The 24,817-nt window shown below is 30.5% G+C and overlaps 1 protein-coding gene across 1 annotated transcript in view; it reads left to right on the top strand.

The window, feature by feature from the left end:
• Positions 1 to 2,476: 2,476 nt before the first annotated feature.
• Positions 2,477 to 24,817, top strand: part of LOC143180213 (protein qui-1) — a 37,159-nt gene continuing 14,818 nt past the window's right edge. Inside the window, exons 1-3 of the mRNA XM_076379777.1 lie at positions 2,477 to 2,542; positions 20,260 to 21,151; positions 21,881 to 22,059. Coding sequence (XP_076235892.1) covers positions 21,951 to 22,059 — 109 coding nt within the window. The 5' untranslated portion in view covers positions 2,477 to 2,542; positions 20,260 to 21,151; positions 21,881 to 21,950. The remainder of the gene's footprint in view (positions 2,543 to 20,259; positions 21,152 to 21,880; positions 22,060 to 24,817) is intronic.

The following is a 24,817-nucleotide window of genomic DNA, read 5'->3' as shown; positions in this document are numbered from 1 at the left end:
ATTGACATCAATATACAAACATCTTTGGTTGAAAAGATATATCAGTGAATGTCAATAAAGTAGCATATATAAAAGAAGTTATAAAATGAATATGATATGAATATCATTTTCATGTAGTGAAAAAATCGGGTGCCCTGCGGCTTTGTTGTGGAAATTGTAAAATGAAGATAATACATAGAATTACGTATAGATTATAAAATGAAAGCTGTAATTACGTTTAATAATATTTACTGATGATTTATGAATAAATTATCTATTTAAAATTTCCAAAAATATTTCAAGATATTACTTTTTCTAATTAAACTTCGATTCTTCAGGCGCAATTTCACGGAGGCAACACTAGGCGACTTGTAGCCTGCTGAAATATATTTTAAATTAAGTAGTATATACATATTTTATAGTAATTGAAAAATGATTTAGAAAACCGTCTCATGGTATTGTTTAGGAGAATTTTTTAAAATAATTTTTCAGTTATTGTAAAACGTGTATATATTATTTAATTTAAAAAATATAGTGACATACTATATTTCGAGTAGAGTCATATTAAAGTCAAGAAAAATTAGTCATTTTTCATTTGAAATTAAGGGACGATTCTACATGCTAAAATAAGAAGAAAATGAAGAATGGTGAAATTGTATTTGATTCTTCATCTCTAAAATAAAGCCTCAAGTGCACGTGAAATGTACCTGACTAGACTTATTCTACTGTCTTATTCTAGTAATATCACTACGTCTGACCTGGCCAATGCACGTCGCAAGTAGAATCAGTCTTCAAGTAAGACACCTTCCAGACGCTATTTAGGTCTAGGTGTATCTTCAACAATTAAAGGGGTGTTCTCCTGTGGAGATGTCGCTTTTAAGCTATTTTTGCGTTAAAAATTTATTATCGATTGAGGAATTTACATACATGTTTGAATATGTTTCAAGAAGACACGGAGTAATTTTTGTGTAATTATTTTTATTAATATTACACTATTACATATTTCCCACAATGCATCATTTTAGATGTCTGCCAGAGTTCACATTGTTGTATTCATCTGAAAGAAAAAATCAGTGCTTTGGCAAAATGGTGACCATGTAATGCTAACAAAAGCTTCTATCATAAAAATTATAATATTTACAAGTGATAAAAAAACTCTCGAAAATATTGACGTAACTTTAGTTCAAAAGATAAAGGTGAATTTATTTTACACGTATGTGAAACTTGAGAGAAAATGGTTAATCCAATATTAAGATATCAGAGCAGCTAATTTCGAAAGCACGTTTTGAGAAAGATGCATTTAAAGTTTTGCGTGGAATTTCAATTTTTTAATAGTATTTATTCTTCATCTATTATCCCTGCCGAATAAGATGTACCCTCTTTTTTTACAAAAATGTCGACAAATAGTATAAAAAATATAAAAATAACACCTAAGAATGCGAATGCAATGAAACGTTTCTAGTAGTCTATCGTTTTTTTAAAATCCCTATAATTTTGTCATTCCATTGATAATTTTATTCAGATATAAAATTTTAGAAATACATTTTCGAGATGTTATATTTAAAAAAAATCGATTTTTTGACTTTTGCAAAGAATCCGCTTAATAACTTGGAAATGAAACTTTCAGCGCAATTTCATTATGCTTGATTTTCGGAAGTAAATAAAAATTTCTGACATTTGTTGTTGAACACTGTATATTTAAAATAGACCTTTTGAAAACAAATAATGTTTCCTTAAATACCTCTCTTTATATTTTATACATGGTGTCCAAGGTTTAAAGTGTCAAACTTTATCAGAACCTACATTCTATGAGCCTAGATAAGAAAATAATATTATATGAACATAGGTTATATAACGCTTTATTAGAAAGTTATAAACAGAAATATGAAATTCCAAGGAAACAGTTAAGAATAGAAATATGCAGTTATGCTTATTATCAGCATTCAGCAAGTATAAATTTCTGTTGAATACCAATTATTACAGCTAATTATTTAATAATAATTCTCACTACTGACACTAATCTTTACCAAAAAGCGTAGATGCACCTAACGCTTCATTTCAAAATGGCGTACGTTACTGTACGCTTTCAATTTCGTATGCTTGTGTATAACTTTTTAACAAACCGTTAAAAAATCTATATTCACGTGAAAGTTTTTATTTAAACTCTCTATATAACCAACAAAATGAAAAATAAGCGACTATATTAGATTGTAAGACATTGAAAATTGATCTCAATTTTTCACGATCCTGAAAAGTAACTTTACATGGTCCACCGTGTATACTTTATCATTTCGTGACATTTATTTTTTTCTCTCTAGAACAAGAAAAAGAGTACGTAATTAAGTTCTTGAAAGGGACGATAAGTTGCGGAAGGTCGACTGTAATCGCCACCTAGCAGATGGCGCTTTGACAACCTGTTCCCAGGTGAATTCTACCGCTGCGCATGCGCGTCGACCTATCGCTTCGGTCGACCATTAAGCCATGCTCAGGCACGAATGTCAGTAGTGGTGCGGCGCCCGTGGCGAGGGTTGGTGCTTCTCGTTTCAGTTGAGGCAACAGACCGGTGAGCGATACTATCCACTTTTTCACGTTCCATTCATTTTACATTTTCCTCACGTGAACTTCTCGCGTTTTATATGACCGTTTTTGTTTCCTTTAAATTTCTCGCTCCTTTCGTGGCGATTGTCTTCTCACATTTCTTGCAACAAAGTAAGATACACCGAGCGGCGGTTATTTAGAGAAATTCAGGATCGCTCGGTTTTGACAGTCTCCGCTCGATAAATACCCCTCCCACCGCCATTTTGACTCGTCCTTACCGATCGATAGGGTGAAGATAATTGGAAACATTACCGACGCGGTGATTGTTTCTCGCTACTGGGAATTAAAAAAAAAAGAAACTAATTATCGCCGTTTATCGATAGAGAGGTGGCGCTTCCGACCTTTCCTCGAGAATATATCTCGTTTTATACCCATCCTCCTCTTTGTTTCCGTCGTCTTATCGCAAGCTTATTATTTGGGCACGATAGTCGTTTGCGTAAATTGCTGCGCTTCCCTCTTGTGATTAAGCGATTATCTAATAGTGTGTAAACCGCGACTGAACTATTGGAGGAAATGTAATATATATTCGTAAATATGAATGAAATTTGTTATGGCTATGTTTATAAAATATTAGGTTTTCGTTGATTTTTCAATGTTTGTGAAAAGTTTTTAATCATATTTTCTTAAATCAGTTTCTATTTTTGTAATTATTATTCGTTAATTTTTTAATTTGCCTTCATTCATATTGAATAACGTTACCGATTTTAATTACAAAGGGAGCTTGCTCATTAGTTCAAGGTATGTTACTATATAGCCTGATTATAAATACTTAACTTTGTAATGATGATTATTGAAATGCTGTGTATATTAAGAAGGTTGCATAAAGTAATTATACGTGAACTTAAATAGAATAATTATCAGGTGGAAAAAGGGACTGTAGGTAGACTTTTCTTCGTCATTCTTTTTATTAATAAGATATTATATCAGAAAATATTTTTCTGACTCTCTTTCGTTTAAAGGTCGCTATTATTTTTAACAGGAAGACATTTTTTATTTAATAAATTATATTGCATAATCTCTTTTTTTATTTGAAGGTATAAGACTGATTCATTAAAAATATTATAAAAAGTATATTATATAAAACAAAAGAATGATAAAGAACGATAGTCGTTTACGTGGTGATAATCTGAAAATATTGTTTAGCCTTGTTTTCCAATTCATTACTTATTTATTTTAAGTTTTATGCAGAGCTCTGAATTCGTCATTATTTACGTTTTACGATAGAAAAATAAACGCATAATGGTTAAAAAAAAGTTTCTTCAAATATCTAAAAACTTTGTATAAATAAGTATTAAAGAAAAGTCAAAAATTACTATAATCTTTATTTCGTAATCGCTGTAATCGTCATTCGATTAGAAACATTCCATAGAATAAGTCAATTGGAATTATAAATATCTATATTTCGATACAATCATTTTGAAATTTTACAACAACTTTTTTCCCGAATAAAGAAAACGTTAAAAGAGTCTATCGGTTTTATGTATCTAGTGTAGTTGTTTTCTTTCACATTATCTGTTTTATTTCTCGATTTTATTGGTTTCATTCTTTTTTCGTGGAAAACCACAATGGATGTGGGATTGAAAGGAAGAATCGTCTGTTATCTCCGCATACCGAATACGTTAAACATTTCTCAACGGTGCAATATTGCATTTGCATAATAGATACATTTATTCTGTTCTTTTTTCCTCGTTTCAATTTAATTTCCATAGTTCTCCTTTTGTCGTCCTGTTTTGTTTACGTGGCTGCTGGTTTCATGACGTTTCAGGTTTCACCTACATCTTATGAAGTGCATTTATATTTTACGTATATGCTCTCTAAGGGTATCCCCCTATTTCTCTTCATCTCGCGAAACTTCAGTGATTCCATTAAAAAGTTTTTCAATAAAAATGTAGGAATGTGTTACGAGTCAATTTTTCTCGTTATTAAATTTTTAGAGAAATGGAGTTGGTTTAACGAACGTAATAATAGTAATGATAAATAAACAATATTTTGCAAAAGGTTAGCTTATCAGATATGAAAATAAGTTGGAAAAGGGTGTGTGCATATTGTATATGTACGTTCCTATGTACGTATGCTTGGAGAATTTGATACGTGCTTTACATTTTGAATTCCTCACACTTATTGTACTTAAGAAAAAAGAACATACAATGCTGTGACCTTAAGAAGATGGTATACGATATATCATGACCCTTCAAATCGTACGTTTCCTCTCTTGAAGTGTTTGCCTATTGTGAGAAGTAACGAAAATATTTGACATTCCAGGATCGAGTTACGGAGGCTACGTTAGGTTACTTTAAGTGTATACATATACATCCCAAGAGATCACATGATTTCTGAAACTCTCTTGATAAAGCAGTCATTTTATTTATTATACTGCTTTAATTTTATTTATTATACTGCTTGTTTTTCATTAGTAATATTTTTATATAGGCATAAAATTGAGTTGAGTAAAAAATTGCATGACCTTCTCTAAATAAAGATATCTCTAAATAACAAGGTAGAGAAAAGTTTAAAAAATACTATTCAACTTCTGTGCTATACATATTGTACTGAATAACAAGAAGTTCGATAACAAGTGTTAGATATTTTAAGGAGTGATTCTACATGTTCAAATAAGACGATAATCAAGAATGACGAAATTTCATTTAGGACTTTGTTTCAGAGTTATTAGTAGACCGTCGATTTTTATGCAATATCATATTTTCATAAATGCAGCTAAAGAAATTGAACCTAAATAAAGATTTGTTTCATCTTTTAAATGTTACACTTTGCAGTCCACTTTTCATATTTCATACCTATTTTTGAAAATAATAAACATTCTGTAACTTTTTACGCATTTTACATTTCCTTAAATGCATAAAAATCCGCAGTCTAGTTATTAGTTATTTCAAACACAACTAAAATTCACGTGAAATGTTTCTGATTTGAGATTTATTGTACTGCTAGCATGCATTATCCATAAGCTAGGCCAGACAGCGAAGTCAGTAGAGTAAGACTTAAGTCAGACACATTCCACGCGTATCTTAGGCGTTTTCTGAACAATGGACACGTAATTCGGAAACGAAGACTGAAACGTAATTTCGTTTATCTTTATTTTCATTCTATTTTAGCATGTAGAATTACCTCTTAAAATTTTTGATATCTGTTGTTGAATATCCTGTGTAGACCATGATTTATCATTTGAAATATAGGGTGGGATATTGGAAACATTTCGATGACTTTGAGTGTACAATAGAATTTTTACAACTCAAACATCTATTATCTAAGTACTCGAATGTTCTGCTGATGTCCGTTTTGTGTTGCTTTATGCTCAGATTTTTTGTTCCACATCTCTCTTCTATATTTATCGACATATCTGTTTAATGTCATCCTGTGAAATTTATTTTCCTACCTATTTTTACTTTCCCTTCAATATTTAGTTTCATCGATAATTTTTTTTTCTTTTCCTGGAAAAGCCATTTGCTGCTTTTTGCGCGTTTTATTACATCGCTTTTATAAATCAAAAGATGAGAAAAGTATTTATAAAGAAAGTATAATTAGGATCTCGATGATGCAGTGAATAGACTGTTTCATTTAACGTCGGTATTTAATACTATCGGTGGCTAAACTATTTTGTCTGTGTTTAAACTTCTAAACTATTGTGTTAATTAGTTTCAGGGTTAAATCTTGAAAGAAATTTACAATCCAACATACAATGAAACTAAAATGAAACTAAGTTTAAACAGAATTTAAGCTAATCGTACGATAGAAATATATAACAATAATATAGTTATTTACAAATACATATCTACTTGTGCTAACCAACAGACATAATTAAAATTAGCAGCATTAGTAGTTTTTGTTGTTTAAAACAGCGTTTTAATCAGCACTCACATGTACTACCTGCTGCAAGTATTTAAAAATAACTCACAAGTACTCATAGCTTGAAAATCATAAATAAATATAACTTTGAAAACTCATAAAGTAATCAATATTTCATAAGTAGACTATATTATACGTATTTTTTAGAGAATTCATTATCATTTTTAACAATTTTGTTTTTTTTTTTTTTTATCATAAGTGACTGAAAATCTGTTTAGATTTTAACAGCTTCTACTTGTCGTACAAGAAATATGTCAGAATTGCTTTTCATTTGAAACTAAGTAGATACAAAATTATCGGTTAAGAATGATTTTAATCTGAGTAAATGCTTTTACTCTAAATATTGTACAAGTACATACATTCTGTACATGGAAACGATTCCTAAAGTATGCATTCATTTCAATGAATAATACGTTCGAGGCTCGTATCATAGATTTATGAAGAGTCAGTATATTGTATTTTAAGCACGTATAGGATTCTGGTGCCACAGAATAGTCTACATTTTTAGCGTAGTGTATATGCATATACATGTATGTATGAGACACAAGATGTTCAGGTAGACAAAAGAAACAAATCAGACAAGAAGAACAATAGAGGTCATCGTAAACAAAGAAGGCATTTGCATGATCTGACGGGGGAATCCGCGGTAGTTATTATTTTCAGCAGTATTAAAGCGTATTATATGACTACATTTTCAAACCGTTTTCCTTACATGACAGGACATTTTTTTACAATTTAATTAGAAATATATATGGAACAGGTTGACACAAAATTTTTTGATTCTTTATTTCGATTTATTTCTTTTTTATATAGAATCAACAATTTTCCATTTGTATCAGCAGCTGTGGGACACCCTCCATAGAGAATGTTAAAAATTTTAAGGGGTGCTTCTACATGCTAAAATAAGACGAAATTGCGTTTCAGGTTTCATTTCCGAGTTATTTTTTGAGAAATTATCAATTATTATTAATTGTTGAGAGAATGCCTAAAAATTGCTTAAAATGTGCCTAACTCTGGACTTATTCTACTAGCTTCGCAGTGTCTGATTCGATTAGTATATGACGGCAGTAGAAAATGTCATGTCGGACACATTTCATACGAAATTTAGATTTTCTTCCAACAAGTAATAAAAGTGAAACGAAATTTCAAATGCAATTTCGTCATTTTTGATTTTCGACCTATTTTGAAACATAGAATCGCAACTTCAAATTTCAAATTTTTTAAAATTTATAAAATGTATACTATAAATTTATTTATGTATATTTATACAATATACTTACACTTACATACATGCATATATCTATTCGTGTGTTAGTTTATGAAGTCTTACACCAAATAAAAAGTCTCAAGTCTCTTAGAACTTATCTTTAGCTAAGTAAATAGAAGTAAATGGAACTATGTATATCTTTTTCATCTAGATAAATGGAACTAAAATTTGTGGACATTGATTTACATAAAAACACTGTACTTATTTTTAATAGATATTAATCACTTGGTTTGGAGTGCTATTTTTAGTATTTTCTGCGAAGAAATTGTTTTTAGAAGCACCTATAACTATGTGCATTAACAATCTATCTATTTTACAAAAATATTTTCGTCTTAGGACAATTCAACTTACTTTTATTATTGTTATTATCTATATGAAGATTTGAGCAAAACTGAATGGCGTTTATTATGAGACATTTTTTAACTTTAATCATACATCATAAAATAAATAATTATTAATACCAACAGTGCCAGAAAAAGAGCAGATATTTTTGTACATCTATTATTATTTCAAATAGATTCTGTGAGAGGTTTTCTTCGAAAACAAAACTGTCTGTCGCAACAAAAGGTTTGCGAATGGGAAAACGTTGCAACTGTCGCTGCCTGTAAGAAGCGAAGATAGGAAATGTGAAATAAAAATATGAAAAAGAGTTTGCTCCAAAGTAACACCGAGGAATGGGTTAGTCGTATGTGTTTTCCTCCTCTGCTTTCAAACAGTCTGAACGACGTCAAATAGAGCGAAGGGGAAATAGAAAGATAAAAAGGATACAAGGAAAATAAAACCCTTTCGAAAGAAACATTGGAAACGTATTTGTTTTATGTCATATCATCTTCTTTTCTGTTTATGAAATTGTTACTTATAGTAACTTTAAAAATTATTCTTACATTTTCATTTATTTCTTTCCACTGCTTAAAGAAATATCTATTTAATGGTTTATTAAAATTTTCGGATAATTCATGGAATTACTGGTTTCTCTTATTGGCAGTTATACTAAAAAATCAAATTTCAAGATAAACGTGTTTGAAGTTTTTGCTAAAGTTATTCTAAGTTATAAAAATTTTATGTATAAGCTGTTCACAAGCTAAGGTGATTAAATCCACTTTCTGAATATCTTAAATATTTAGTGCGCTTGATTGGTGTTTAATTTCTTATATTTAAAATAAATATAAATATTCTCGTGTTGTGGGGATGATCGATTTGGCAAACGAGCGGCCCTGTAGCAAATGTTTTTTATTGCATCTTTAAAGTATATCTAAGTAAAAAATTAAGTCATCTGATTTAATAGATTTTTTTCTCATAAATTTAAGAGAAACACTCTTTTTGTATGTATTAAATGACCTATCTTCTTAACAGAATTTTCAATTTAAATCGTAAAAAGAGTGTTATTTAGAAACTTGTTTTTTTAAGTACTATTAGGAATAAATTTTTAAAGTTTACATGTACATATATGTATACGTATACAGGATAGTGAAAAAAGGGTTCAGAACTTCAAGGGTAGCGCAAGTGGGGGAAGAAGCTCCTAATAATCATGAATCGAAAAATTAATATGTTCAAAGTTATAAATAATTTCTCGTATCATTTAATTGTGTGACTAAAAGAGTACGCAATTCTTTGATAAAGTGTGGAAGCGTCAAGCGTGTATGAAAATTAGGGCAGAGGCGGATTTAGCGGAGTGGAAGTCCCTGACAGTAGAATTTCCGGGGCTCTGAAAAAAGACACAGAAAATGTAGGGTTTAGCTTTATCTTCTTTTTTTTAATACGATATTTAATGATATAAAAAGTGGGATATGAAAGAAAATTTAATATAATAAATACATAACACAAAACATCTATATAAAAAAATAGAAGATGCATAGTAAATTACAACAAAATGGTACGATACATTAAAACTAGAGAAGAAACATACAGAGTGTCTGAAACATTTTTTCAGTCATTTTTGTGAAACGTCATTTTGCCCCAAGGCGCAATTCCATTGAGGTAAAACTAGGCAACCTTTACCATACCACAGTATTTCTTAAGTTAAGTAGTACATACAAAGTTTACAGTAATTGAGAAATGATTTAGAAAAATGCTCCTAAACAGAACCATGACACGATTTTCTAAACAATTTTTCAATTATTGTAAAATGTGTATATGTATACTATTTAACTCAAATATATTGTGACAAGCTACAGTCGCCTAGTGTTGCCTCAGTGTAATCGTGTCTTTACAACCACAGAAATAGATCGATATACACGTCAAATTCATTTCTAAAAGTATCCCACATTTTTTATAACACCGTGTATTGGCTACTCAGTCTTACTTTATTAACAGTAAAAAATCAAGTTGATAGTAACGAGTTTATAATGAAAAAATACTCCTATATTATCTCTTCATTCAGTCAATCTTTTTCACATCAAATAAACGTCCCTCGTTAACGAAAATGTATTATTGAACAGAATCCTTACGTTTCCAATCAACTTCGATATCGTTTCAGAAGTAAAAGAGGGAAAAGATAGGTAATTGACGGAATTTTCCCATCAGTTGTAGCTTCAGAGGATGTTGATTACTCAATATTTTCGATCTCGTGAGACCGATTTGGTCGTTTATTCATCTGAACGAAATAATTGAAATCGCATAGTTTCCCTCGAAGCCAGTCGATTCAGCCGAAGTGTTGCATTACATATATGCGTCTGTGACTATATGTGGATCTCGCCCAGGGCGGGTGGTCAGGTCAAAAGTTCAGGGGTTCACCTGGAGGCAGCTCGCACACATCTGTGAAAACTTACGCGTTAGTTGCAAACGTTTCACCTACATTCGTGGCTGGAGAGTCTTGAGTCACCCACCAAGGCTTCATTTTAGTCACTAAAAAAGTGGTAAAGTCGTTGAAGGATTTAAAATACGTGTTGAACGAAAGAGACTTTATTCCAGATGGTAGCTGTTTTTTAGAAAAATTTCAGAAAAATGGAATGGATAGAGTTTAAAATAGTGAAGTCGACTGAAATAAATAAAAAATATATTTTTAAATAAAATAGTAAATTTAAAATACTTTGACTATGGCAAGTACATATTGAATAAAATACTAGGATTTTTCGGGGATATGTCAAGTAATATTCTAATTTTCTTTTCGTATGTTAAGTGTTATTTAATATTATAGATAATATTTATAATTTTGTAATAATACTAAAAGTGATTGTACATAAAATTGGAAAAATTCTTATGATAACTTAAACAAAAGTAGGCAAATATCCTTGTTTTTGTTTTGATTAAAAAAAAAACGTAAAGAAAACTGTTTGGCAATTAACGTATTACATAAGCAAATCACCACATTAAGCAATAATAAATTTTCCGCTGTTTCTCAAAATCCAATGCTTACTCATCTTGTAGCTTCATTTTTCTGTATATTTATGTTGAACCTAAAAATTAATTTTAATGAAACTCAGTGTGAATGTAGGCCACCATGGGAAAGTTGTTAATTTCTTGCACGTCGCTAAAGTTTCATATTGTTTATCGTAGTATACAGCGTGAGTCTAGTAACTGGGGCGGGTTATAACTCTGTTTCTATTGAAGATAGAAAAAAATTGCACAGGAAAGTTTTGCATTGTTTGACAAGCTCTATTATCGCGTAGTGCAATTTTTTTCAAGAGTGTATCGATGCATTTGCAATGTGCAATTGCACTTGCTTTTTAAATAGAAACCTACAATCTTTTATGTACTTCGATTCTTCGTATCATTGTACGTAAAAAAGTACTAGGGTGCAATGTCGAAAAAATTAATACATTTAAACCTATTTAAGTTTTTATTAACATATACATTAAATGTTTCATCATTGCAGTCTAAGTATTTTCTTTAGTTGAGTTTACACCATATTTATAATATAACATATTATATAACTATATTACATAAAATTTATTAGCCATGATATACGTATGTGTAACATTTTTCGTATTATATAGCACAATAAAAGTTAATAACAAGTTATAGAAACATATTATGTAACAGAATTACAGACAGATTTGTTATATAACCATGTTTTATTACGCGTTTTTTAACGCTTTACATTTTTCAGTTGCTAAGCATCCACACTTTGAAATGAGTTTCTTATAAAATTACGAGAATGTGAATTATCAAATTCTTCCCCTGTGGTCTTCAACATGCTTTCATTTTCTATAAGCCAGTTAAAAATTGTATACCTTCTATAAATTATTATAAATTGTACAGTTTTTATGTAAAATGATGGATTCGTAGTCTATTTTTTTCATATGAGAAACTATATGTAATATAGCGAAACAATTAATTTATTTATGGGATATGCGCTGTAAAAAATTCTTCTTCAGCAATGTAATAGGGCATGAGCAATTAAACAAGTCTTGTATTTACAGTTCTCTTCCCTGTTCCACAGCGTTACAAAGTTATAGTAAAACAAGTTTGAAAAGATACAAAAGCTTTAAAAATTAATTTCATCCATTCAAAGTGTTTCTCTATTGAAAAATAATTGATAGTTGAATTGTTCGGTTCAGAAGATTTCCTCGTCAGAAGTTAACGAGAAAATATTACAATACAAACGTAGTATCAGTAGTCGATACTCGTTTAACAAGTAACTAGTTCAGTGTTGTTATCGCATCGTTGATTATACCATTGGAACAGAGTTTGTCGAGTAGCTTTTGTGAGAGGGCAAATAACGTGCGATTTCGTGCAAATAGGTATAAGTTCCTTTGTTCTCGTGTAGCGTACAATGAATAATGGAGAATAAATCGCTCGCATTACCGAAATAAAAAATTTCGTTCCACGTGGAAAGGATTCACGTTGATTTATGCTTCTTTTCACTCCTCCTTGTGAGTATCGCGCCATTATTAAAAGCTGGAATCTTCTGTTTAAACAAGCTTTGAGAGAATTAGATGAAAAGTACCAATTACAATAATTACACTGTACGTTGTTATAACATGTAAATTGTGAACCTTAAAAAAGTCTGTTTTGATGCAGGATTTTTCAAACGAGATTATCTTTCCTTTGATTAAACAATTTTTCAATATGCTTAACTGATTACTTCTTTTCATCGTATAACAGAAAATAAAATGAAGATGAGTGTAACAACTTTTTATGCTCTGGTACTTCATTCCCTAATGATTGAAATATTGAAGCATACAGCTTTGACGTGACCTCGTTATTTTTATAACATTATCACATGTGGTGGTATAAGTTTTGAAAGAGAAAGTACCAAAGATTACGAAATATTATGAAATCCTCTTTCTAGTCAAAAGAAAAGAAATCCTGTGTTATTATCTATTCTTTAATGGTGTAATTCTCCGTTCAGGGAAAATCCAGCAAGATAAACGAATGTATAGAAACTATAGATACTTAAATCTATAAATATTCAGATAGGTGCTTAAAGCTAGAGATAGATGCTCAAAGTTATAGTTAGATAATTATGGATAAATGCTCGAAGCTATAGATCAATGTTTCAAGCTATAAATAAATACTCAACGCTATTAATATTTATAATTATAAATATTCTAGGCTATAAATACTTAAATATACAATATCTATTGAAACAATGTGAAGTACTAAACAATAGTAATAATACTGTTTACATTATAACATATGTACATACAACTCCTTGCTCATTCTTCATTTACTGCCATAAGCGTTTAGGAAACTCCCTCGGGACAAATATATTATACCAACATGATAAATGGAATCATACACTACTGTACAATATACAGTATGTAAATGAAAAATTTCATAAGTACATAGCAATATTTTAGACAGTGGTAGGGTAGCTCAAATAGAACAGACAATGTCGTATGACATAATGTCCGAACTGCCTCTATTTAGCAGTAATAGTGACTTAATTAGCACGTTTATAGGTTAGAGTAACAATCAGAGGATACTGTAATTTGACAGATATATTGAAGAACAGCACTAATAAAGCAAAAAAGTTTGAATACATTTTATTCTGTTTCTTACGATTTAACTTTCATAAAGATTTTAAAATCACAAACATTCGTAAGATTTTATTATAATTATAAACACAAATATTTTGATCATTACTTATTTCATTTTTACAATTACTGCTGTTTAAATACAATTACTGGTACTTCCATTAAGAGAAATATAAATCACTGACATATGAATTAACTCCAAAAGAAAATACGCCAGGTTATAACAAATAAAGTTCATACCAGGGGAAGTTTAGCACCCATGCTTTTCATTTATTAAACGTTTGAGCACTTTGAATTGAAAAGTAAGGTAAATGTCCCATTAGTTACCCATGTCTCGAATGACGAACATTAATTTTATTTAATTTTAAGCCTGAACTCTAATGAAATTCAGTGAGACGTCATAATTCAAGTATTAGGACATTTTTAGGTTAAACACTTATTGAGACATTTAACATCTTAAACGTCCAGCTATTGGAACATTTACCTTATCTGAAAAGTATATATTTAAAGCAGCATTCCTATTAACGTAATCTATATACAAGAAAAAGTAAGTAAATCCAGTTTAAACTGAAAGAAAATTTGTAATCAAACTGAAACTGAGAAGAACAATCTCTTTGTACAGACGCAATTAAAAATTCCATTCATCTCTTCTCTTTTTTCATCGAAGGGAGTGGTTTTTACGTTACCGTGGAGGATTCAGGATCCAGGTCAAAATATAAAAAGCCGTGGAAAGGGTACTTCACTATTCCTTAAAAACAAACTCTAGAACAGAAAAACGATATTAGAAGAACTTGGCCGTATAAGGATTGATGCAGATAAAACGTTCGTAAAGATCGAGCTGGAATCTGTGTTAACGGGAGCAGTTTAATTGTTACTGCAAGCTTGTTCCAAGAAAAATCTTCCTCTTAACAGAGTTCCCGCGTCGATAGAACTTTTTCAACGTCGAAACTTTTCTCGTAGAAATGGTGTCGTGCGGGAACACCTCGGCAACTGAAAATGCATTAGTCTCGGAATTTTTCGATGAAAAGGAATTCCTGTTTCTCTTACTATAAAAACAGCTAAACGTTTGCAGATATCTCTTTTCTATAAATGCGCCAGGTGAACCGTTTACATCAGACAGCAGTGTAAATCTTTTGATACGGTAAAGATAAAACTTGTTTTAAAACTGTTTTAACATTGCATTTGGCAGCTGTATTTGTTGAAAGATATTTCTTCTCATTGGTTTTCAATTTGACTAATAATACAATGTTTTAAATCTTGATTAAAACCAGTGTTGCAGAAAATACAGATTTTATCTATTTTGCGGACCTCAAATAAAACAATAATAATTTGAAGTAGCGAATCATTTTAACTGTTTTAGTGTTTCTATTTTTATTAAAGTGTTTTTATTAAAACAATTTAGTAAAAGTAACTTCATTCTTTGTGAAAGGACAATAAATGATTGTCAAATTATTTTTTATTCTAATTACTTCTTAGAAAGCAAGTAACAAATAATACATTCAAATAATAAATTCGTGTGTATGAAATGCTCGGTGGAAATCTGTATTTCTGAGATAATTCAAGTAACAGAATTTTTTTAAAAGAAATACTTGAATTTAGTATTTATTAAAAAATAGAAACTATTTCAGGAAATATTTACCTAAATACGAAATACAAATAAAATAAAAAATGATTTAATTTGATCGCTATATAGTGACATAGTTTAGAACAAAATAATTTGTTTTATTAAATAAATTAACTATAAATGATTTAAAGTAATTTGTAACTAAATGGTATGATATTATTTAAATAACTGTTTTTAAAATATTTTATGTAAATAATAGTCAGTTCTGTTATTTAAACTTTATTTTTTATTGATGGAAGATTATTATTCGCTTAAATATTCATTGCTAAAATTAATAATACTTTAAGTACAGATTTTATATCATAAATTATGGAAATGTTATTTCCAAATTTCTTTTAAATTTTCACTGTTTCTATCAAATCTGGTCCAATATATGCATCAGTTTTGCCTAAAATACAGTATTATCCGCTATTAGCTCACGATTTAATGTAAGCAATAAAAGCAACGTATATGGCCATATTGGGTTTTGGGGTCAAGCCATGCGTTGACATTATGTTCTTCTCTTAGAGGGGTGAACGTGAGAGAACAGTTTGAAGAAGTAAGGGGAATAACGATGTGTTTATAGCAAAGAATTACTATCTTTATTGCCATTTCTTTTCTTTACAGGAAATCATAAACATACATGAAGAACGTTTTAAATATACAATTTAGAATTACAGAAAAGTTTAACTGTGAATAAATAAAATGTATTTGTATTGGTTAACATGGACTTATGAATTAAACAATTCGACTTCTGCTTATATTATATCGGATTATATATTATTTTATTTATTATTAGACCACGTATTTTTATGCGTTCATGGAAACGTTAAAAGTGTAAAAAATTACAATACGCATATATTATGCAAAAATATAGAAAGTATAAAAAGTAAAGTAGAAAAAATAGTATTTACAGAGAGAAGGAAATTTTTATTGAAATTTTATTTCTTTAGCTATGTTTATGAAAATATGCATTTGCGTAACAGTCCACTATCTGTTTACTATTCTTTATTCATGATTTCTTCACATAAGGTACAAAACCATTCGGAATCCTTATTTTTACCTTTTGAAATGATATTTCTTTCAAAACATTTTACCTTTGCTTATATTGAACTGATCCAATGCAAGCAATTACTTTTGGTCCAATCTAGGCAATTTGACGAAATAATTGAAAATATTTTACCTAATCTCAATTTTAGGTAAAAATTAAAAAACGAATACAGTAAATTATAGCTCAATAGATATATTTTTTACGCTATATAATAGTTAAAAGTCATTCTACTTACTTTAAAAAAACTACAGAGCTTACAGCCAGTTGCGAAAACAGATTTTCAGTTGTTAAAACACCCTACGTTTATTTACTTAAACATCAAGTGGCACTGTATGATATTGATTATTGCATCAACTAACTTGGTACATGAGCAACACATATTGCCTGACACACGGCGCAAATTGTTTATACATTACAAGATATATTGGCAGTCCAACCTAGGCGCCGATCCAACTTCGACAACCTTTCCCTATACCTCCACGATGAAATCATCTAATGAAAACACTAATGAAAACAAATTCCACAACTCAGGACCAACTACCCTAACGTCTATAACCAAATACACGAAACGTCCCTTGACCCGCAAACGCAGCACCAAAGTGCCGAAGGAGCTCGTTAAAATTCAATCAACTCGCCTTCCCTCCCTTTACCCATAATTCGCAATTTGTCCATCGGCGAAATTCGTTTACGGTCACAGAATTTCTCCATCACAGCAATTTCCCCGTTCGTCGGGCGATGCTCATTGATTCGGCTCTCTTATCTGAATGCAGCCACGCTTCGCGTCCCTTCGCCTCGATTCCCATTTCACGAAGGCTCAGTTTCATCCCCTTCAGCTTTAATGGATTTCCAGTTCCGTGAAATTTTCCGAGGAACCCCGAATACGTGGACGCCTCTGCGGTTCTCGCCCTTCCTCAGTTGGTTGGCTCTCGTTACAGATTGACATGGAGTGTGCCACGCGGGCTTCTGTTTCATCCTATCTATGGCAAACGTTCGTCACTCTTGCTACGACTCTTCTTGTCACCGATAATTGTTGGGACACTGCATCTTTCGAGCACGTGGAAGAAATATGGGAGGGGAAGCTCCATTAACCGCGGGATGTCGCTCGATAAACCAGCTCCGTGTTGAGACGTGCACGGTCCCTCAGACCACTGTCCATAAATATCTGGATACGTTGTAGTAAAGGGTTTTGTTTAGCTGAAGGTCCAAGAAGGGATGAAAGTTTAAGAATCTTTTTTTAGAGAAAAATATGGCAGCGATTTAGAACCACATGGTGGGAACCTGAGATTATTAGAGAAATGCAGAATTTTATCTTAAGCGAAATAATGTACATTAGGGTATCCCGTATTTGAAGTAATAGGGGAACAACAATGTTTGGATAAGGGGATTTTTGGTTTATATAATGATCTTTGTTTTGTATTAAACTTCATTTATCCAAACAGAATTAACTAAATTGTCCATTGTTGTAATTTCTAAAGATCTTAGATTTTTTTGGTTGCTAAAGTACATAGGCTTTTTAATGTGAGTAATTTTGTAGAGTTGGATTCTTTTTATCTCAAGTCATAGAAGTCCTTTCTCAGAGGTCTCAAATTGTTCGTCACGAAGAGTACATTTTCATTATCACTTTCATTTGCAGTTTTACTTTGTATCAAATTTATGTGTATTATCTTCGTCACTATTATTGTCTTTATTGTTGGAAAATCTACGTATGAACCGTCCATAGGTCAAAGTAATTAATTCCAGTTTTTGAATTTTGTGAAATTTTTATGCAAAAACACTTGATTAATGTTTAACCTTGTGTTTTTAAAATAATTATAAGTGTTTTTGTTTTGTGGAGATAATCGATTTGGTAAATAAACTGCACATACAGGTACTTGATGCTGTGAATATAAAAAAATATGATAATTATTTACAAAAAGGCACACCTCATTGATTTCGATGACCTTGGAATATATCGTCAAGGTTAACATTCTAAACAACTTCTTGCACAAACAAGGTGTCCCAGCTTTTTTCGCGAAATTTTGCCAGCATATGCTGCAAGCAAAAATCTGACATCAGGTGTCAGAAATATTAAGGGCCGAAATATTAATGAATATATTATATTCATTTTTATTCTCCACAGAAACAGACAAGAAATTGTAATAAAAAGATAAGGGGGAACAGAGAGGGAAACTCGCCTAAATAACGACGTCACTCTTCAATGATAAAGTCGTGGTCGAAGTGTTAGAATTTCATCTTTCGATCGTCCGAGAAAAATGCGATTATCCTGCCATACGAACTAGGTCAGATAATTGAAATTCTACTGTAGTTCATTTAATATATTCATCTGGCGGTGTTCTCTACAGCAAGTGCACCATGTCACGCAGTAATATGCTAGCAGGACCGCTTTATTGACGTTGAGTGCACTATACGCAACCTTGACGCAATCCAGCGCAGAAAATGCCCCCTTCAGCTTGACAACGAATTTCTCGCGATATCGATTGTGTCCTGAAATTAAACCTTTGTCATGGACAGAGTGTTCGGGCGAAACCTTTGCCGATCACGACGGAGCTACGTGCTGACGAGCACGTGCCGTGATAATAGCCAGACATTTGAGGGAGGAATAGGTTTATAGTCTTCCATGAAGATTGAATTTCTATATTCCAATATTATTTGGAGTGCTCACTCGTATTACATTCGCGTTTCGTGCAATATACAATAGCGGACGAAACTTTATAAGACTACTAGGCTAAAACATTGTCAATATTTGAATTGCTCTGACTCCATGATAAGAAGTCGTAGAACAACCTTTCTGTGGTTATTTCAAAAGATGAATCCTCTACTATTATAGTTTTAAATTGAATTTTCTTGAAGATGTTTCGAATCTAGGGAGAAAATGGGTTTTCTCTAAAAAGTTGTCAAAATTCAAAGGGTTCTAATTTTTGTGAAAAATTGTTTACAATCCAAATCACTATGAATTTGTAAATTAAAGCCTCAATTTTACAATGAATCTCTTACCAGTTGATGTAGGATTTTTAGTTGTCGTTTTATTCCATTTTGGATGAAAAGTGTTTTATCAGTACTATAATACACAAAATGTACAACACTCAGGATGCAAGTTCAACCATGTAAACTCAGTGTGATGAACAAAGACAAGTAAAATATTGTTTGATTTGAAAAAAATATGATTTTTAGTACCATTCAAATGATAGTTTGTAAGTGTTCATAATAATTCGATCATCCGCTATACTTTATTTTGTACCACAATGGAGTATACAGCTGAACAAAGAAGAGTTCATAACTTTTAGAGCAGTTAGTACTCGTTAAATGAAGAAGAAGCGTCTGAATAAACATGGGTCGAAAAACTAACATTTTCTGAGTTTTACACAATTTTTTATTTCCGTTTCAGTGAGTGACTTGTTTGCTTTAGGAGTTATTGTACCATGTGCAAACAATTGTGTATGTGTCTATCCATTCTAGAGAAACGTTAGTTACACTTCGTTTAGCCCACAGCACAGTAGCTCTTGAAGTGAGTAAATCACTCACTTACATGGAAACAAAGAATTGTTTGTAACTTCCTAAATATTAATTTTTGTACCAGTGTTTATTAGGACTTTACTGATCTATTTGATGAGGACTATTTACAATCTACCCTAAAAGTTATAAACCCTTTTTTTCACCCTGTGTAAGTTCTACTCGAAAGAATTAGGGCACCTATTAATATTTAATGTACTTATAGCACTACAGTTATACTTTTAAAAAATTAATTTGGATATTTCTTTCAATTTATATTTTATGGTAAGGAATATAATTTTTTATTGAGTAGTTAGTAGGATTAGATAGAACTTTAAATTACTTTTCATGATTTTTCGTAAGAAAGGATTCGTTCCTAAATTTACGTACTAATGCATAGTTTTATGCATAATCGCTTAAAAACTTGATGCTGAATTTTGTCTCTATATATCACTTTTTTTAAATCAGTCGCCTAATCTTTTTGTTACAGATTCACTAAAAATACTGTTAAAAATGGACTCAACGTAGTCGGTAAGGGAAATTCTAAGGAAATTCGACGGCAGAGAAGATGAATGTGCTCGTTATTTGACCAGGACCATCAATCAGCAATAGAAATTCAGTACAAAACAAACTAACAAAAAAAAAAGAGAAAAAGAACTAAGAAAACCGAAAAAGAGAATGAAAAAGTAAAATACGCTGGGGAAAAGGATACTGTGAAAATGTTTAAATATTTAAATATAAAATGAGATAAACGACGAAGAAATGAAGTAAAAGAAAGAGTCACTTCCGAGGAAAGTACAATAAGAAAACCAAAAAAAGACAAAAACGCGAGGACAATCTGTAAACGAAGTTACCTATTTAAGTAACGAATTGAATTGCTTTACTTATAGATTATTGAATCGATTATACGTATTTCTATTGATGACTGAGATGTATATTCATCTATACATATATTATATATATACATATACATATATGAGAAGTTATTAAGAAAGATATTATCAACTGCTGTTAATATTTGCTGTTTGAAACATAGAAAGGGAAACGAAATATTTTTATTTTATCGATTATACCTCGATTTAATTTGATATAAGGGAACATTAAATCCTATCAAAGACGAACTAACGAAGAAGGAATTAATAAATACAATCAATTTATGAAACGATAATACAATAACTAAAGTTAGATGCATTTATGAAAGTATATATGCAGATGTTAAAGTTATATTAGAATCTATGAAATACTTGCTGTCCATGGGGTCCACATTTAACGAAATTATCGAGAAGAAATAGATTTGTTTTTATTGTTACGATTACGTCTGATATCTAAATACAGAGCAAGACAGGCACAGTTTAAGAAAAGAAGAGATAATAAGGGCGCAGGTGACTATTCTGTTCGGTGTGCAAAATTTTGTGTTGTGTAGTTTGTTTTGTTTTTCTTTGATATCTAAAATCTTCGATTCTGTAGCATTTTCTAACAATAACTTTATAATATTCTGTTCGAAAAACTATTGAAGTAATATTTAGGAAACGTCTGTAATCAACTAATTTCTTTAAGACTTGAGTTTCTCAAATTGCAGTTCATTTAATAAAATACACTTCTCTCTAATTTAACGTATTTTTATTTTATTGAACCCTAGAACGTTTACGTGATATAATCACTTTCATTTAAAAGGGAGAACTGTTTTTCATTTGTTAGAGATTTCATTTCATATTCATTTCTTTACCAAAGTTTTAAATTTCTTTACGATACTCAAAACTCTAAAATTTTAACATTAATTGTTACAATTTGTTGGAGTTAAAAGTAGTATTTACAGTCAAAAAGAAATGAATAGTTCTTAATTTCTCCATATTATATTTTTCCATTATTAATTAAATGAAAGTTTAATAGAACACAATTACATTTTCATATTTATTCTGTATCTTTTTTCTCTGATTAAACATCGTCTTAGTTTTACGTTAAAAAAGAAGTCTCTTCCACAGTAAGAGTAAATCTTATTTACTTACTTATTAAAATTTATATATTAAACAGTACAATTAAAGTAATGACGAAGTAGTGTTGAAAAATGAGTGTCCTCTTAAGTATGTAATAGCTTCATACTTTTTTATCAGAATAAACCGAACAATATTTTCGTGAAAGAGAGAATGCTGCTCTGAGTCGTAAAGCTTAAGAACGTCCAAAATGAATCTGGAAGTGGAACTCATAGCCGGGGTGATCAAGGGCGGACCACCCCCCAAGAATCTGCCAGCGCCGAGGCTTATTAAAATCATCATCGCTGGAGAACCGAATGGTCTTCTCTTCTGATCCTTTTTCTTCTTAATATTCTTATTTATGTTTGTTAGATGTTTCTCAAATGACACATTTGGCACACAGGAAATAATCAATGACGAATATGCTATTTCTATGAAAAGATATATTTTAAATATTTGTTAGTAATAAATAATGCTGTTGGTAATTAGAAAAAGAGAGTTTTAATCAGAATAGTTATTTATTAGTAATACTAGAAGTTTTAATAATTAGTTTTACTCCACTTTATCGATGCATATTACTGTAGAGTAATGCTCAAAGTACAATGATTATCAAAATTTCTTTAAAATTAAACCACTACTAAAAGACAGAAATTACTAACTACTTAACTACTAAAAAACAGAAATCCTTGTCAATTTTTTAAAACAATCTAAATTAAGGATAAAAACAGCGTAAAATAGTTTACAGTCGCTAATAAACCAGAAATAAATGCGATTTAATACGCAAAGGGGAAAAGATTAGTTCTAAGGTTTATTAGTATAAATAATATAATTTTCAAATGTGATCTATAACTTAATCTTAAAGAAATGTGAAGGAAAAAAGTGTATTTTTGTAATCTTGTTATAATTTGCAAATGTGATTTGTAATTAAACCTTAAAGAAATTCAAAGGAAAAAGAAGTATATTTTTGTAATCTTGTTATAGACCTCGAATTTAAAAACAAAAGAATTTTTATTAGAAAACAGAATATAGGCATACGAATGTGTTATTTGAAAAATATACTTTAGTCGTAACGCGTGTATGTATTGTCACTTTTGAAAATAAAGTCAAGACGCTTTATATATATTAAGTTATGAATTCATATACAGAGTGTCTCTGAAAATATATCGTTTATCATTCTTTACAACACAAAAGAATACTTGTCTTCAGTTTAAGAGAACACGGAAGCATGGAAAATGATGAAATCATTTAAACTGACCGTGAAGTCGTTTAATCTCGCTTGTCAAAGTCCAAAATTCTTGCGACTTTATTATGTACTGTTTGTAGTTTCCTGCCTTTGTTGAATCAAAAACGAAAAAGACAAAAACAGAAAAAGTTGTAAGGTTCATTACTTCACAACCCTACTTTAAATTGCTACGTTGGATGATTACATGAACAAATTAGTTGGAATCGTTATTAGATTTAATTCGCATTAATGATCAACTTACTCAACCCATTAGAGCTCAAAGTTGCGTAAATCCAACGTTATTAAAACACGTAAATTCATACATCTTATATATTATACAGCTTATACATTATTTTGACAAGATAAAAGAAAGCATTTTGCAATACTAGATACTACAATAGATACCTGCTGAATGAAAAAGATCCACAAATAAGAGTGACTTATACAAAATTTACAATTTAAAATATACAATTTTTTGAATTTTCAGAACATTGTAAGATCTAAATCAGAAAGGAGAAATAGCAACGAAACAAATATTAATCTTTGGGATCTTCTTTCGCAACAGTAACATGGAGATATAGAATTCAGTAATTTAAATTCAGTAAAAAAAATAGAGAGTCAACTGTTGAGTTTGCGTAATTTTGAGTCTGAATGGGTTAAACAAATTTTGCTAGATGAAATTTTTGATATTATCAGCTGTTTCAAGACACCCTGTATATTCGTGCACATTATACATGTATTCGCTATGGATTAACGGATGGCATTCTCAGTTCACTTGTGTGTCCGTCTTTTTGTATGCCTATCTAGCTACATGTACGTCAATTATTTTTAATTTATTTAGTCGTCTGTTTGTTTCCATTGCTTGCGTATTAAGTGACGAACGTATTTGTGTATGTCCTCACAAATTTGTGTTTAGCCTACGTGTACGTGCGTGTGTAACAATGCTGTTCGTGTATTTGTATGTTATACGCATGCGGCCAGACAGCGAAACGATAAATGTATCACCGTGATAAATAAAATAATAAGTCTGTTTGATGTTTAATAAAGCAACATGTCAATCGTTCAATAAAGCAATCTATCAGTACGTTCACTTCTTTCACGGCGTGTATATACAATTGTATGTCCTGTTAATACATTTATTCGTTCTTCTACCAGCTAAATAGTATAGAATTATAATTACCTAATCGCTCAGGTAACTGATTTAGTGAGAGATAGAATTTTATGTCAACTTTCTTTGCGATCAGTTTATTAAGATGCTATTCCTGATTTGGTTTTAGTTAATTAATTATTTTGGTAACTGAGTACTTTTGAATTATTAGAATGCTACAAATATTTGAGTTTTGTAATAATATTCTCGGTTTATTTCCCGAATTAATATTAATCAGTATCCCCAAATTGAGTTGAGTTTTCGAATGTTTTAATTGAATTGGTGATTCGAAAAACAGTACTAGTCCAAGAACTAGATTTTGAGATGTTTCATCCTAACGTGTAGTTCTGTTCATTGTACATATCTGGATCTCAGAGCTTGAGGGCATTAAATCCACTTGTCTTCTGTGTGATTTAATACACTTTGGCTGTGGTCCAAATATAGCTTTGAGATTATTCGAAAATGATCAATTTTTTACTTGTACTGTTCTTCAACTTATCAATTCAATTGAAGTATAAAATATTTGTACCCATACGTGAGTAATTTAGACATTGTCGATGCACTTAAGCATTATACTTTTTAGAAAATTACTGGAAATAATATAAATTAAATAAAAATTAAAGAAAAACAATGTCTTTTCGTCTGTAGCACTCAAACACTTGAAAATTCGAATTTTTTTAGTGATCGTATAAACTAAAGCAATACCTAC

The sequence above is a fragment of the Calliopsis andreniformis genome, chromosome 6, assembly GCF_051401765.1.
Source record: "Calliopsis andreniformis isolate RMS-2024a chromosome 6, iyCalAndr_principal, whole genome shotgun sequence".
NCBI classification, from domain to species: Eukaryota; Metazoa; Arthropoda; class Insecta; order Hymenoptera; family Andrenidae; genus Calliopsis; species Calliopsis andreniformis.
Note: the sequence above shows the minus strand (reverse complement) of the source record. Positions and strands in the feature narration are given on the sequence as shown.